Raw genomic sequence first — 17767 nt, forward strand, 5'->3', positions numbered from 1 at the left:
TATATTTGGACTTGTCAATATGTACAAAATGAAAATCTTTTTTTTTTGCAAATGTATGCTCAACGTGTTCATGATGTATTTATCCAAGAATTACGCAGTGCTTTTGATGCATCTTCAAAATGTTATTTGTGCAAGCATCTTGTTGATACCTTTTGCGTCCAGTTCTATCTGACTAAGCCCATTAATATAAGGATAAAAAAGTTATTGAGTCAATTTCGCATGCAAGCACACAGTCTTAACATAGAATCTGGGCGCTATAATAACATTCCAAGAGGTCAGAGAATATGTACAGTCTGCGATAAAAATGATATCGAAGATGAAGTACATTTTGTACTACTTTGTCCTGCATATTCTGATTTAAGAAAAACATACATCAAACAGTATTATTATCGTCATCGAAGTGTCTATAAACTAATAGAATTATTTACCTGTAAAAGTGTTAAATCTTTAAATAGATTGGGTAAATATTTGTGGCACGCTACTTCTAAAAGGAAAATTCTCCTCGCTCAGTAGTGATATTATATCAAAACATTATTTGAATCAACTTTGTTATACGTGTACATGTATAATAATAGTTATTTAAGATTCGTTAATAGCGCGTTAAATAGTACTTTAATGACATCCCATGGTTCTTTCTGGCTGTTTGAAGTTATGTGTAGTGTTTTCATTATGATGTCATCCTTTCATGTCGTCACATATATATACAGGTAGTAAAGTCACACATATGATTATATTGTTATATACTTCTCACATCTTTACGAACAATCATGCTGTAAAACTGCAAGTGATACCATTATTACATGTCTGTAGGCATATATGTATTTGAATGGAATTGTCCTCCGCCATCTTGTTTGTAACCTATGTGCTGTATTGCATTTGGATGTAATAAAACTTGTAACTTGTAGTTAGCTCTGATTTTTACTATAGCGAGGCTCACCTCGATCTCATGACCTAATTAATTATGCAGTGTTTAATAGCGAGGTCACGGTGACTGTTCTTGACCTAGTTATTATGTAGTGTACGATATTGATAGTCGTCTTCACTAATAGGCCAGGGGCTTGCTCGTTTATGCGGAACAACCGGTTTGTCCTTTTAAATGTAACACTTTTGGGTATACATCCTGGCGGACCTGCAAATGTTTATACAGGCCTTGCACGTGTTTGTCAAGGCTCGCCTGATAGCAGCATCAGATTAGTAGGCCGACGTTATTTAATAAACGAACAACTGCATGTGGTCCGTCCAGTTTAACCGTTTAAACGAAAACGGCCCTAGTTAATTATGAAGCGTTCATAATGTAGGTCACAGTGACTATTCTTGACCTAGTTATTATGTAGTGTACTATTATGAATGTCAGCTTAACTACATGACCTAGTTAATCTCTATAAGGTATATGTATCTGTTGTATGAAAAAAGGGTGGAAGGCTTTCGAAATTAAGCATTTATGGCAGGCATACCAAATACTTGGCATCAATTGAAGTATGGATAATTAACTGTTCTTTTACAAAATTCTATATCTGCGCAAAGTGCAAGGCATGACATCTACCTTCTCTCAGAACCCATGCAATTTGACGTTTTTTGTTAAGAGTATTGCTATTCTTTGAATAGTCAAGGTCTCAACGGCTCTTTTTATGTGTGCGTTTCGTGACATTTCAATACTCTTCGCAAATAAATGAGTTTTTGCATCTATATATACATTTTCCGATGTATCGTAAGCTTTTGGTTGTGCCTGCGTGAGATTCGTCGACCCTTTTTCACTCACCCAGTGTTGATCTAGACCCCCAAAACGCCTTAAATGTACAGACTGTGATAAGAGTTATTAAGACACGGAGACCTGCGAATTTGTTACAACAACTATATCATATTTGCACCTTAACTGAAGTATTGAGACTAATTAAACACATTTGAGGGGTTTACATTAACTGTCACTAAAAATGCCATGCCCAATGATGATCGTGGAAAATTACTCTGAACACCTTAGTTAAGGTTCAAATAAAACTGTGACAAATTCTCAGGTCCCTGTGATCACGCCAATATGCTTTTGAAATCCCTTATAATAATTTATATATATGTATTGTACACATATACAGATGGGCTGTATCGGATTGCAATTACCTCTGAACCGTTTGATGCGCTGCGTACATCTCATCTCTGTGTGGTGGGACGATACCCGGCTCATTCACACGTCGATTGACGATCCGTGCCGTGGTCGAATTCAACCAATGAAAATGTCCCAAATAGATCACGTGATTGCTCCATCCGTCTGTATCTCTTTACAATGCCTATATATTATCAGGTTTTACTACAGTATAACTGGATCCAACCGGTTGACAATGCACACTTAAAAATACCCAAACAGAGTATGGCATGTTAACGCCACTGGATGTGCATGATCTAATTGGTTCATTAGGTTCTTGTTACCAAGGTCGATCTCCAGGTGGAACGTGCGTTACCTGTCCTTTTAGTTTGGGTGATTACGAGGGAGATCGCACAGGTAGGCAAACATCACTAATTGATAATCTGGTGTGTTTGTGTACTACTTTCTATTAACAGCTATATTGCCAATTAGGGACGTGCCACGTTTTGGTGGCGGAGGAAAGCCGGAGTTCCCGGAGAAAAACCACCGACCAAAGGCCAGTACCTGGCGACTGCCCCATGTAGGTCTCGAACCCAGGACACAGTAGTGGAGGGCTAGTGGTAGCAGATTGTCAGCCCCTCCGAATGGAAAAACTGCATATATATCACATTGTTTTGTATAAATATGTCTCATAAGTAATAACGACAGTATGATCCAATATTGGCACCGCGTCCGAGCAAAATTTGTATATACATATTTAAAATGACAAATAGTTGAATAGTTGGACACTTCTATTGTAGATCATAAAATTAATATGTGTGTATTTGTATATAATGACAAGTAAATGGATTTTTGATAATATATTGTATATATTATAAGTCATATATACACGCTTTGAGCACACCTACTATATAAGTATAAGAAGTATATCAAATATCTTTTTACTCATCTTCATTCATTTTGTCAATGACGTTCCGAATATTTCACGCATCATGTCGTTCAGGTCATATTTACCAAGTTCATTAACTGGGTCAAACCTAGTTATAGGACATTGACATACTGACGGGATGGTGATAGGATCAACTATGTGCACTGGATCCCAGCAAACACATGTTCCTTGGTTACGTATTACGTCAATAGATATAAATTATAAGCAGAGAAGTAATAACGACAGTGCAGACAAATCAATATTGTTCAAGACAATCCGCTTTCTTTTCCAGACAGGAACACGAACACTTACATATCACAACATATAACAGTCAATGCTAACAAAGAGAAACAGTCCCTACGAAACAATGATACTACGTAACATACATATACAGGTTCTGGTAGAACAATACCATTATGACTTCTTCAGAACTGGTTATTTGCATAATTCGATATTTTGATGACGTAAATGCGTAAATATGCAAGGGGGGTGTCGTCATCAGCTAACGTGACACCCCATTGCCCTTTAACTTAAAAAAATAGTTTGATATACACCCACCCCCACCCTAAGCTCTTGTTGTTGTTCGCTCTGTAACAGTTGCTCTATTTCTCCCCTTTAAATTTACTTTCTTCAGTCCATCGAATCTCTCCATGGTCTCTTTGCATTAAACTATTTGTACATTCAAAAAACCTTAGGACGCCTAGTGCGTTTAGACATTATTATCCCTTTCACCACTGTAGAGTTTAAGTGGACTCGCCAAGATAAATGTATGGTATACGTAGAGTCTACCAAAGTTACTTAGAGGTGAAAGGGTTAATACAAATGCACCTACTCAAACAAGTGTAACAAAACTGTACACATATTTGACAAAAGAAAAACATCGCACCATCCGGTGACTGGTGCGTGAATAGTCTTGCGCGGCCCAGACTAGTAAAATCCGGATAGAACTAGTTTAAACTTGATATGAGCTGCGCTAGACACTGGGTAAGAGAGACAGCAAAGTTAAACCGCCAGATCGCTGGTGAAATCTATTTAGGTTTAAGCCTCAGGTAATTACCCTCGATTGTTGGTAGACTTTCTCGTCGTCATCATAGACACACCATTTGCTATTGTGGATGTCTCGTTTCCTCAAGGATGCAAGAGAAGCATAAAAGAAATTAAATGTATAGCTTAACTCGAAAAATGAAAAACACATAATTTTAATTTGTTTGTATGAAATATAGAATATGTCTCTCCAGGTAACGGACTTCTACACTTTTACTGACTATTAAGACTGGAAGATATAAAAAAAAAAGTCCTAGAGAAGTAAGGCACTGTAATAAATGTAATTCCAACTGAAGTGGAAGATGAAGTTCACTTTCTATTATTTTTTAATTAATTTCAAAATGTTAGAGTGCGGTTTATTAAAAAAAATATGATTGGAAGAATGCTTCTGTTTTTTAAGGCTATTCAGTTGTTAAGTGTCCAGAATAGAACAGCTATGTATGTTTGGGAAATTTATCTATGAACTAACAAATTAGGAACCCCTTGATTAATTATCATATATTTAAATGAACATCATCGCTCTACATTCTCCTTATATTGTGTTCTGTTTCATTTACTGATGGGCTTACACGTGTACAGCCTAAAGTTTGAATACATCTTGAATCTTGTATGGGGCTCCCTGCAGGTAGGGCAAGCTTGTGTAAATATATGATAACATATACTGTAAACGGTTATATTTTAGCAGTATTCTATTTTTTTGCGCTTTAAACATTTCGCTAATTTATGATTCCGCAAAATTAAGTCTCTGTATATGGGTTTTCATTACATAAAATATGCAAAACTGTAAAGTTAGAACCATGATTGCCAAACGCACACCAACAGTAATGCCTTTGTAAGGAACTCAACTAGTAATAAACCTTAATTGTTGTAATGTTCACATTGTTCTTGATGAGCTGCGACAAACCTTGTTCAGCGTGTGGATACTCATTTATTAACCAAGATAAAAGCTGCCAGTTAAGCATTACACAACATTAGACCAAGGCCGCATTGAATGTCGAAAGACCGTAGCATTACGTCTTATATGTGTTGAGGATAATAAGATTGACAGGTGCAAATATAAAAAAAATCCTCGAGATGAGCGATACTTTGACAAAGGTTTTATGCTTTTGGAATCAATAGCTCACTTCGGTATTACTTCAGTAAGTTTTTTTTTTAAATTAAGAAGGCGTCGTGTTTAGGTAAAAACTTTCACCTTCTATCTCGAAGAATGGACGACAAAAGATCCTGAAAACTGTTGGATATTTGAACCCGTGAAAGTTGAGGTACTTGCTTGATGCAGCTCAAAAGATATATAACAGTCAACCCCTTTTGACTTAATTGTCATCCGTATTACCAATTCAAAATTGTTCTGTCACCCCCCTAGGATATGATAGACTGCACGCAGAAAGAAATAATACTAAAGACGTCATAATCGGCTCTTGACAGGAGATGTCATGTGCAAGTCAGGATCGCAAACAGATTACAAAAGCTGAAAACTTTTGTTTCTAAACATTTAATTGGAGTAACGAGGGAAAAATAATCACCCCTTACCTTGAGTGTATAACAGTGGTTGTCTCGGGTTCGAGGGTGTAGTAGAGAAACCTCCAACCCTCAGGGTGATTATTTGGTTGTCTCGGGTTTGAGGGTGTAGCAGAAAACTCTCCAATCCTCAGCGTGGTTATTTGGTTGTCTCGGGTGTGAGGGTGTAGCAGAGAACTCTCCAATCCTCAGCGTGGTTATTTGGTTGTCTCAGGTTTGAGGGTGCAGCAGAGAACTCTTCAATCCTCAGCGTGGTTATTTGGTTGTCTCGGGTTTGAGGGTGTAGCAGAGAAATCTCCAATCCTCAGCGTGGTTATTTGGTTGTCTCGGGTTTGAGAGTGTAGCAGGGAACTCTCCAACCCTCAGGGTGATTATTTGGTTGTCTCGGGTTGGAGGGTGTAGCAGAGAACTCTCCAATCTTCAGCGTAGGTTCTTTGGTTTGAGGGTGCAACAGAGACAGCAGAAACCGTAACCACTCGGCTACCAATGTTTGCTTCCCCTACCATCACCTTCCGTCCCGTACTGGCATGAAAAAACAATTTCAATAGATCCAGAAAGCCAAGCCAGTAAATTTAAACTGCATCATATATCCATTTCGCCTATTTAGGACTCACGAGTGGTATTAAAGGTCAAATATAAGAAAACGTCTATAGTGTTCCGAAATGCAAATTGAAAACTAAGTACAATAAAGGGTTTCAGGAAATGCAGCTTGACAAACTATAGGCAAACTTTATTTTCGTCATCTTGATCTTATTGCAATTTATACATTTTTTATTAATATGAATATATGATTAGTTTGTATGATCTTTAATCCAACTAGATTATGCGTAAACTGGGAAAAAACATTTTTTCTTGACCGACTTTGACAGGAATTGTCATTACTAATTGAAGGGATCATTGTAAGGATTTTTATACTTTTTGTTTTAGATTTTGTTGCACAGTTTCCATCCAGTATATTCTCGCTGAAAAGCCCATGGTGTCTACATCACAAACGCGATTTCGATAAGTTTTTATCGTGCGATTGATTTAAATTGTAGAAAACAACAAAGGAACACACAGTGAAACATGACTGGGCGGAGTCAGGACCACGTTTCTCACCCTAAACACCAGAATGGCCTACATAATGGCAATCATACCAACGGGTACCACCATTGTCCCCCAGACGCGGAGAAACGATCCGGGTCAGTTCATGAGTTGGTGACCCCAATCGAACTTAAGAAGAACATGGGACTAATGAGTGGGACGGCTCTCATCGTAGGAACTATGATAGGTATTGAGATTATTTAAATTTAAATAACTATACTTATTGCTTGTATTCCGTCTTTGAGTATTGCAGAGTTATCTGCTCTTGTGAACAGGTATTGATTGTTACGTCATTTGTTTGTGAGAGTAACGTCATCATTTTTTGAGAAAACGACGTAATTTTCTCACACTAACCAATGACGTAACAATCAATACCTACTTACAAGAGAAGATAACTCTGCAATACGCAAAGACGGAATACAATATCATTATAACATATTTAATTGTGGGATCCCCATTACACTACCATGCTATAGCTATGCGCTGGAAACTGTTTTCCCAGCATATCTATAGAAAAATAAACATTGTTTTAAGGTCTATTATGAAAAAAATAATAGATGGGAAATAAAAAACAAATATTCTCCTTCCTCAGTCGCGCTACATTTACAAATAAATATATATATGTAGATACAATCAAAACTAAGGGAAGGTTACTGTATGTACAAAAATATAGAGTTCTCTACAGTTTTGCCTGCAATAGTGCATGGATCATGAAAATAAATATTCAGCGTATTCTTCAAGCATTTTGTCAACCCATTATTTCTTCTTTGATAAAATGTTGCACTTCATATACTGATAACTATTTAATTTATATTTCTTTCTTTATTTACAAAGTTTGGTGATTTGATGGTATATAGAACACTCCAATTACAAATAAGAACAAGTATGTATACAAGGATTAGCCTACATCTGGGGCAATTGTGTAACCACAATTTATACTGTGAGCAGGCTTTCTTTGTTGTTTAAATTCTAGGATCAGGGATTTTTGTGTCCCCCCGAGGCGTTTTGGAGGGTTCGGGATCCATTGGGATGAGTCTGGTAGTGTGGGCATCCTGTGGGCTTCTGGCTATGTTTGGTGAGTCAACGAAAAGGTTAACTATAATAATTAACGATTGGTTGTCATATTTTGGACATGCATTGGTGTGTAACATACATTAGCTTACCTACATATTGAATGGTGCGCGCTAGAGCACCACGTTGAATATGTAGGTAAGCCAATGTATGTTACACACCATTGCATGTCAAAAATATGACAACCAATACTTAAATTTACATTTTGTGTTAATCATTTTACAGTTCACGCAGAGATAAAGACATAATATTAGTATGAACACATTTTAACATTTTAATGTGTAACATTTAATTACTATATGTTTATTAATCTATTAATTTACAAATGTATTTTCGCTGTAATGATAAATTCGCCTTCATTACGGAGGGCGCAAAAGGCGAAAATTGAAGTGCAGCGAAAAATGTCCAAGTGTCCAAGCATGCGTAAAAGATTTTTTTCTGTTGTATCGCTTAAAAGTTAGAATGAATAAAATGCTTGAGATTTAAGTTGGTCCCGAGGACTGATTGTCAGCGTGATTTTGGTTAAAAATTCATAGAAACAGTTTAAGTAGGACACCATCGACAATTACACGTATCACCTGAATCATGCGGAATACAGGCAGAATATTGGAGCTGGAATGTTTATAAAAGATAGGCTGTCCACATCAGGTTACTCTTTAACAAAAGGGTAGATTAAGGGATGTACTACGTATGTATGAATAAGATCCGTGATTTTATTCAAAATGATTGTCGTCATTTGTTTGCCGTTTCGCTCTGGTTGTCAGTAAAAATAAGAAAGAAAAACATGATATTATGTAGTACACACCCATGGACAGTTGTATACAATGTTGTATTGCTTGAAATTTCAGTAGTGTTATCATACTACTAATGTAAATAGGAATTGCAGGAAGAAATCAGTAAACGAAATAAAATGTGATTTTAGGGTAATCGGATTGTGTCACCATTTCTCGGTAGAATTTCTTCAAATTTTGTAGTTATATTGCTTTGAATTACAGAAAATTTTCTGCAACAAAAAAAAATATCGGTTGTCAGAATTTTAAGGATTTTAAATGGAAATGTATGTAAAAATGAGTGAATTTTGAGAGAGAAAAAAATGAAAGACACAATTTTTTGAAAAACAATGTCAATAAAATGATACTGACATAGATTGTTATAGCATTAATCTATATCAATTTAATAAATGCTGAAATTGTGTTAAATTAATTATCTATAAACGATTAAAAATTGACATTTTTTAATAAAACCATATACACATAGTATTTAACCTTGAAAAACTTCACAGAAGTGAAATAGGTAGCCGGTTTCCTGAAGTACCGAAAAATGGACAAATGGGACTCATTGATAAAAAACAACTGAATTTATGCCTGGATTGCTTTGAAATACTTTAATATTGAGAGAACACACTGTTCTGTCAATAATAAACATACAATTTTCATCAGTTTAATATCAAACATTAGAATATGCGGAAATATTGTGATACTGTCTCCCTACATTGGATTTTCAACTGTGGATGTACTTCTTATTTCCTTTTATCAATACACTCCTATGATCTTAACTACTGTAAAATCGTTAACTTTCGTGGGTGATTTATTTTCAATGACTTCACATATAATATAAGCCATGTTCCACCTAATGTGGTGACAAGTTGTACGAGCAATGTTCATGATGAAAATTAAATGAAAGCACAACAAAAAAAGACCATCCACTGTACAAATCTAGTTTGGTATATTTCCGAGGTTTTGTGCTTTTTATTTGTTTATTTTCAACATTAAAGACAACTCAAAGATTCAAATTCAAATAATATCCTACCTAGATATAGTGTTGCACCTTTTTAATATCACATATCTTTTAAGCTATATACATTTAATTAACAATGAAAGTATTGCTGCGCATTTAACTATTTAAAAACAAATCACGAATTTGTTTGGTATCGCAGTCCGCAACGTTGTACTTTACTGATAAAAATGTGATAAAGATTATATGTTTACTCTCCTACTTTCAGGTGCCCTTACATACGCCGAACTAGGTACGGTCATCCAGGAATCTGGAGGCGAGCATGCGTACTTTAAAAGAACGTTCATGCCTATGGGACGTTTTGGGAGACTACCCGTGTTCCTGTTTGACTGGCTCGGCGTATTTGTCCTTCGCCCCTCCATGTTCGCCATTATGGCTCTGAGTCTGGGAACGTATGCCACGCAGCCCTGGTACGGAGATTGTGAGGCCCCAACTGCCGTCATCAAAACCGTCACTATAATGTCAATGGGTAAGGTCCGTATCTGTTTGTTAGACCCCAACATACGCCATATAAGTCTTCAACATCATGTTTATTGGTAAAAGTCCCCTTTATTAGTCCTTGAAATATTTCATTCCGCATGGTTGTAATTCTGCCTAGAGAAAGGAAGTATCTGTTACCATCCTGATATGTGTAAAGCATTAATATTAGGATTGAAATAGATCCTTTTAACATTTATGGTTGTATGCAACACAGTTCCGTTCAAACATATCCTCAATGTCCCCACTGGTAGGGCGGAAGAATTGTACCTGCTGCCCCCATTGCATGATCGTAAGAGGCAAATTTGGGATCTGATTTTTTCTCTTCTTTCTAATCTAATTTCTTCTTCCTAATATCTCCCTTGACAACGCCTCACTTTTAACCTTTAGTTGAGCGTTCGACCCTTTGGGTTCTGTCCCCTGGCCGAGACATACCAAGGTCTGTAAAAATGGTAGTTTCTACTCCTGCATAAGGCTCAGCAATTTAGGAGTGGGACGACTGGTTCGCCATTTGTCAGTAAAATGTAACCGGGTGGGGTGTCCTGCTTGGTGTCTTCGGCAGTATGTTTCAGTGAGGTAGCACTATGGAGTCGGCATCAGTTCCGCGCTATCACAAGGAGACAAACACGAACATATTGCAGCCTCCCAAATCACACACGCAAACACGACACGCATAGCTGACTATAGCTGTTGATAGGACGTTAAACAATACTAAACCAAACCAACGTGCTACCGTGCATCATATAATACGTGTGAACTGTGATGCATACAATCATAAATTATAAAAAGATCTATTCCAAAACTAAATATATCAATCTTTACCATTGCATAAATGAAGCACTTTCTAAAATATTTAAAGATCAGTATGAACGTCTTATTAAGCTCGATCATTAAATTTATCAGCATAAGATGCCTTTTCTTTATTGCTTTGAATTGCTATTCATTCAAATTTTCAAAATTGATAAAACTAGGGCAAAATGCTTCATCGACTGTTGTGCTCTTTGTACAGCATATTACCAAGTCAACTGCAGCGTCGTTGTCAAATACCAGATGGTTTTTTTGCATTAAATTGCCGTCGAAGCTATGGTGCATTTCGATTTCTTAGTCCCCGAGGTTTGCCGTCGCATTGATAGCCACGCGAATCCTTTTTTTGAGTAATCATACGGTTCAAAATGTACATATTGAATATAATAGTACTCCATTCCTTCTTGGTGCCTCGGTAGCCGTGATTGCTAACGAGCACAGTCATTACTACTGTGTGCGATGATCAGCGTGAGCTTCAGACCACTCACCCCCAAAGAATTTCGAACCCCAGCGGTAGCCCGTGGGATTAGCTCTTCAGAGCTTATGTTTGTTGTTGACAATGTACATGACGTTAAATAATGATTATTATCATTATTTGAAAATCAGAAAATTAAGCGGTTTTACGCACGTCCTCTTACGTTAAGCACCAGTTTAGATTATATCTATGTCTAAATATTAAAGATTCAGTCGCTTGTGTGTGTGTCTTACAGCATTGCATCATTAATCAACTGCAAGTGTCGTATTTGACACAATTTTTAGATTGCGACGTCAAAATTAAATGACGAGTATTTCATTTATGCTTACGCACTGCTAATATAAAAACGAGGGTAATTTTAGAAATGTTAAAACGTATTTTGCTGCACAAATAGAACTGGGATGGTTTTCTAAGCGTGTGTATCTAATTACTAATTTATACATAGATACAGCACATTACGACCAATAAAGCTGTACGTTGATATCATTTTGGACATTGAATAAGTAACGTAATCGGTTTGCATCATTTACACATAGACCTATTTCTAGTCAGGTGATGTATTCGCATCTTCGCGTGGTGATATCAACACTGGTAAAATTGTATGTATAAAAAATTCACTCGTATAAGGTTATGAAAAAACTCGTTGACAATCGAGTCAGAAAATAAACAAATAAAGCAACAAAAAATATTCAAACCTCAATTGGACATCTGTTTCATCCTGGCCATGTTACCGATTATTAAAGAACAATATTTCTCTTATGTCTTTTTTATGACATAAAGAATGGAAACTAAAAATATATACAAAATTAGAATATTGTTTTTTTTAAGGTTTGAACTTTTTTTTTATTTCCTCAGTAAGCAATAACGTATACTTACATTAATATCTTATGAGATATTCATTTTAATGTACTTTTGCATAAATATAAGGATTAGCCAAATTTGAGGATCACTGGGCTTAACCCCTCGAACAATAAAAATATTCTAAACGCAGAATGGATCGCAATTACCACACGTCTTTCATTCGTATTACTTTATACACGATACAATGTAAATGATTATAATAGCACTCTTTTTTATTTGTATATAGATATTCAAAAAGAAATAGTAACAACTAAAATGTGAATAATATGTCACATTTGGTGATTGTCCACTACAGTTTTTAACTGTAGTAAAAAGAAAATAGTACTGATGTTTACTACATAGGTGCATATTCCTTTTAAAAAAAAGTATCATATGTGGCTAATTCTGTTAAGTAAAAAGCCTTTTCAATTTTCAAACTTTTCAAAAATGTGCATACCTCCACCATGTATTAATTGTTGAAAAAGTCATTTGAAAGGCGACATACAAGCATGTCATTCTCACACGTGTTGTTGTTATGTCACGAAAACTACCCCAAATGCGACAAATGCATACCGCCTTGCACGTGCATGATGAGGCGGTGAAAAAAATACACACTTAAGTTAACACACACATATATCCTCATGCCTGTATTGTTGACAATGTCACACAAAACCAAACAAAACATCTGTATAACTCCCCTTCAAGCTTTTGTTGACGACTCAAGAAATTTTGTCACGTTCCAGAACACATTGATAATGTTGTAATGTATCCGATGAAATGTAAAAGCGTCATCACTGGGTCGTATTGCGATACCTGTCGTGTGGGATCCCTGTTTACTTTTTTGAGTCTGTATTTGGGTCAGGATCACATTTCTAATTCTCACCGATTACTTCAGCGTGTAGTTGTGATATCAAGGGAACTACACACACGCCTAGCTAATAAGTGTCTTACATAGAGTTCATTTATTTTAAAACATATTATAGTTCCATGCAAATGGATTGGGCATAAGTTATTAAACTTATATCAAACCCTTTACCAGCAAATTACGAGCATATATATACATAATGACAAGATTGTCGATTAAATATACATATATATATACTATAATATTTTCAATACTTTCATTTGTATATCGAAAGTATAAGAGACAGATGATATCTGTCTCCAATGTAACAGATATTGCAAAAATGCATATAGGACCATGTAGTTGTTCTTTCTGCATGCAAACGGATCAAGTGATACTCAATTCCCTGTTCGCAACTTTCTGCTGTTCAAATGTTCATCACATCCCTATACTACTTTCCTCCTGTTCATTCCGTGATTTTTGGTATTCCGTTATGCACTAATTTGTTTTGTTGGTAGACCAAAGGAAAAGTTGAATAGAGTATTTGGGTATTTTAAGCAGATTTTCAAGGGAATAGTCTCATTTGATAACATTCCAAGTAATGCTGTGATAACATATTTATTTCACAAGTCCAAAGGACCAATACAATTAGACATTTAATTGGTCATGTGTCTTATCATAATTTGTTTTACCTTATGGCCATTCTGTTCACCCTCACCAATTCTCCGTAAGTTATATAATGTATAGATGCCTCATCGATCAATAAATTGTTTTCGTTACTTTGAAATTTGAACAAAATAACCAAGATTCGTGTACGCTGGTAAATGTCTTTAGAACAACATCAAACGACCATACCAATCACGAGTTATCTGTCCCTTTTTCAGTCTTTGCAAGTACAGTATTATATACCATTCTCCGTCAGCCCTGCTAGGTACAGTAGAATGATTCAAATGACTGATTGTTTTCTATATAGAGGTTGATTAGGTCACTCTTTCAACCCTTGCAGGTAAAGCAGTATAAATAAATGTTTTCTTTATAAAGGTTTAGCTGGTGACTGTTTCAGCCCTGACAGGTACAAAGGCACATACCTTGCCACCCAATTTTTTCCCATTTAGTTTACCTGCTCCTATTTTCATGAAAGCTTCTTAACTTGACGAAACTCCTTACCTAAAACTTGTATAAGGTCAAAATATAAAAACAAAACGATAAACTAACATGTTTGTGATGATTTAAATCTACATACATATGTCAAACCACAAAAAAAACAAAACCCAGAATATCAAATGTTTTTGATTTTTTTACACACCCAAACCCATCAGTTCTGTTCATTTATTGAAACAGGGGCCAGTTTTTAACTATTCGTTGGCATATTGGTATATCCTTAGTACCTAATGCCGCATTCAGCCCTGTCAGGCGCCCTAGTGTTGGCATTTATTTCTCTTTTCAGCACTGGTTTGGTTGTATAGACCCTTGTTTTCATTATTCCAGCACTTGCTGGTTTCATCAATGCAATGAGCGTCCATGCGGCATTGCTGGTACAGAACACGCTGACAGCAACCAAACTAATGGCGGCCGCCATTATCATCATTGGGGGGATTGTCAAAATCGCACAAGGTAAACCTCTGATCATCCTTTAGTCTTGGACATTCTAAATGGATTTAATATGAATATATACATATGGATTTTCTTTCATGTTCAAAACGTGTATTATTTTCAAAATATGTAAATGCTAGTTGCACGATCATAAAAGCAAATATGATGACATCTATATTTAAAACAGTATAAAAATTTAACTTGAATTACATTGAGCTGATGTTAAGCTGTTGCCATTAAACAAAATGCAACTAAGTCATGGTACCGAGTTCGTTTTAGGTACTGAACTTGCGACATTTCTATATTACGTGATCATATTTTGTTTAGGATTTAGGTGTTGAATAAAAAAAAAGATGAAAATTATGTTGAAATTAAGGAAAGTATACATTTGGTTTATTAACTTTCTTCGAGGTAAACGCATTTCTGATAACGGCGTCTGGACGCCAACTGCTATTAGATAGCATACATGGACAGCTCTCTCAAGATAATTATTTTTGTGCTATTACTGTTTTAAGACTTTTTTTTACGTTTTACCTACGTATTCAGTCAGTTACCAGTGCTGTGACCCAGTACAATTTTTACATATGTATTTGCATGTGCTCTTCTGCGATAGCATCTCCGATATCCAGGGGTTACGCTTACTTTCACTCTCTTCACCCCTGAAATACGCAATAGCAAATTCGAAAGCTCAATGTGCAGTTCCTTGTGGATGAGACGGTGACGGTAAAACTTACTGGCTCTGAAGTGAGGTGTTGCTCCTCTGTAATTTTCAAATGACAGGTATCAGTGAGTAGTAAGGTTTTTTACCTGACACTAATCAAGTAGCTAGCCGCATGCTTCAATTTTGCTATGGCATATTCGAGGGGTGCAGAGACCGAAATAGAGCGAAACTCCTGAATATCAAGGATGCTGCGATAGCTTCTGTTAACTTCATATGCCTTCTTTATACAACCAAGAGCAGCATTCCATACGATTTTCCTGACAATGTTTCGCGCGCACCAGTAACGTACTAGCATGGCGTTGTAACTACTTTGCTATGGTTTTATTTTGCAGGAAGCACAGTGTACATAAGCGAAGGGTTTAAGGATACAAAAGAAGATTTGTCTCTACTGGCTTTGTCGTTCTATAATGGACTTTGGGCTTATGATGGCTGGTAAGTCATGACTATCAAACAAATATCTCACAAATAAGAGAAACACCATTAATATTTCCTATCTGCAGTATAAGACGAGGTTGTCTTGTGTTCTTCTTCTTTATAACTTTGAAATCACTCATTTTCGTGGTTTTCTTTTTATAATTTCGATGACTTCATGGGTAATTTTTATACACAAAATCAAAGGTCAATAAAGCAATAACAAGTTTTAAACTTCGTTTGATTGGGTACGCGTAATCCACGAATTGATGTTCCCGCGAAATGGTGCTTTGTCGAGAATTAATGAAATTCGGGCCCCACGAAAATATCTTATTTCACTGGTTTTTGGTTTTGTTTTTTGTTGTTGTTGTTGTCTGGTATATAAACGATTTGTCCTGTTGTTAAATGTTTGGATCTATAGATTGAAAACTTTAAAAATAATATAGGTGCTCATGTTTAAAGTATCATTATTTGTATTTTTCTTCACAGGAACAATTTGAATTTGGCTACAGCTGAGTTAAAAAATCCTTCTGTGTAAGTATAATAAGCCATATATGTATTTTTGATTATTGGAACGGGGGGGGGGGGGGGGGGGGGGGGGTGTCATACGAACATTTTAGAAGCTGTAATGTCTTAATATTCAACCCAAACGAGAGGAAGAAAACTTTTAAAGGGGGAGATGATGAGAGAAATGAGGGTATATTAAGATAGAGCATGCCAATTATGCATCACTTCCAGGGAGAGAAAGACAAATTCAAAAGGGGGAGGTGTTGAGAAATGATGGAATATTAAAATGAAAAAGTACAATGCATTTATCATTAAAACGGAGGGGGAGAAAAGGGAAAATTTGGGAAGTGATGAGAAATGAGGATACTTTCAAGAAGAACATAGCCATGCATGTACCATATAGACGGAGAGGGGGGTATGGTATTGAAATTGGATGGCATTAAAAAAAGAGTTTCATGCAAGTACCATTCGCAGGAGAGGAAAATTGTGAGAGAAAAAGTTATAATGGCAAATAAATGTACTCGTATATACCATTCAGAGGGTGGGGAAGAAAATATGACAAAATGTCGATGAAGTGTATTGAACTGGAATAATATGGTATATATGCTTTCTTGATATAAGTTCACTGACATATTACCAGTCTTATCAAATAAAAGGTTCGGATCAGTCAGTATTTTTACACTTATTAGACTTCAATCTACGCAGAAGACATTTTACAGTCGCCACAATGATCTAATTTCCAAGCCGGATTGCAGTTTTATCATTCTAAATACAATTGTAGTTCATTTATTTATTGTCGTTTGGATATAATATATTTACATACCCTATTATCAGTGACATAACACCCTTCATATAAATTGAGTTATAAACACTAGTTTAATAGTACCTTGTGTAGCTGTAATTTGCTATAGATTCCCATTGTTTTAATTCTCATTAAGTCTTAGCTAGAATACTTTCGTTTTATCAGTCTTCCAATAGACTTAATAATGATAATAATAATAATATACAACATGTATATATCGTCCTATACAATTTGTAGAATTACTCTATAGCGCTTTACAACATATGGATAATAGTATTAGTTATAATTGTGAAACAAAAACAACGGCTTACAATCACTTTTATAGATTATCATCGCAATGTGCACATAAATGAATAAATAAACGGTGTTTTTTACATAACGTCTTTATAATGAGCCTAAATACGGACGTGAATTTAATGTACTTAATGTACTGCTTCCAGCTCGGGACAGACTCAGAATGTTTGTGATATTTCAGCTTAGATGCTTTAGATACTTTCGTGGGGCCACACTTTCTTGGTTTCTCGTCAAAACACAATTTCGTGGGTACATGCATTTGTGGATAACGAGTACCCAACCAAAAGGAGAATTTGTGTAAAAAAAATTGCAATTACATCGTGGACCTATGAATTCGTGAGACTCGTGGGTTCAACGAGTTGAACGAAATTAAAAATCCCACGAAAAGTGGAGTTTTCCCAGCAGGCTTTGTTGCAATATCGTTATTGCATGCTGACATTATCGTTTATACATACCTTCTATTGAATTTTGTGAATCTGTATTTTGT

At 35.8% G+C, this 17767-nt stretch overlaps 1 protein-coding gene across 1 annotated transcript in view; it reads left to right on the forward strand.

The window, feature by feature from the left end:
* The first annotated feature begins 2311 nt into the window (after positions 1–2311).
* LOC110453371 (b(0,+)-type amino acid transporter 1-like) overlaps positions 2312–17767 on the forward strand; it is a 29719-nt gene continuing 14263 nt past the window's right edge. Inside the window, exons 1-7 of the mRNA XM_021502286.1 lie at positions 2312–2491; positions 6602–6834; positions 7621–7722; positions 9721–9981; positions 14441–14566; positions 15599–15698; positions 16167–16211. Coding sequence (XP_021357961.1) covers positions 6630–6834; positions 7621–7722; positions 9721–9981; positions 14441–14566; positions 15599–15698; positions 16167–16211 — 839 coding nt within the window. The 5' untranslated portion in view covers positions 2312–2491; positions 6602–6629. The remainder of the gene's footprint in view (positions 2492–6601; positions 6835–7620; positions 7723–9720; positions 9982–14440; positions 14567–15598; positions 15699–16166; positions 16212–17767) is intronic.

Source organism: Mizuhopecten yessoensis, unplaced genomic scaffold (genome assembly GCF_002113885.1).
Source record: "Mizuhopecten yessoensis strain PY_sf001 unplaced genomic scaffold, ASM211388v2 scaffold7283, whole genome shotgun sequence".
In the NCBI taxonomy this organism is placed as follows: Eukaryota; Metazoa; Mollusca; class Bivalvia; order Pectinida; family Pectinidae; genus Mizuhopecten; species Mizuhopecten yessoensis.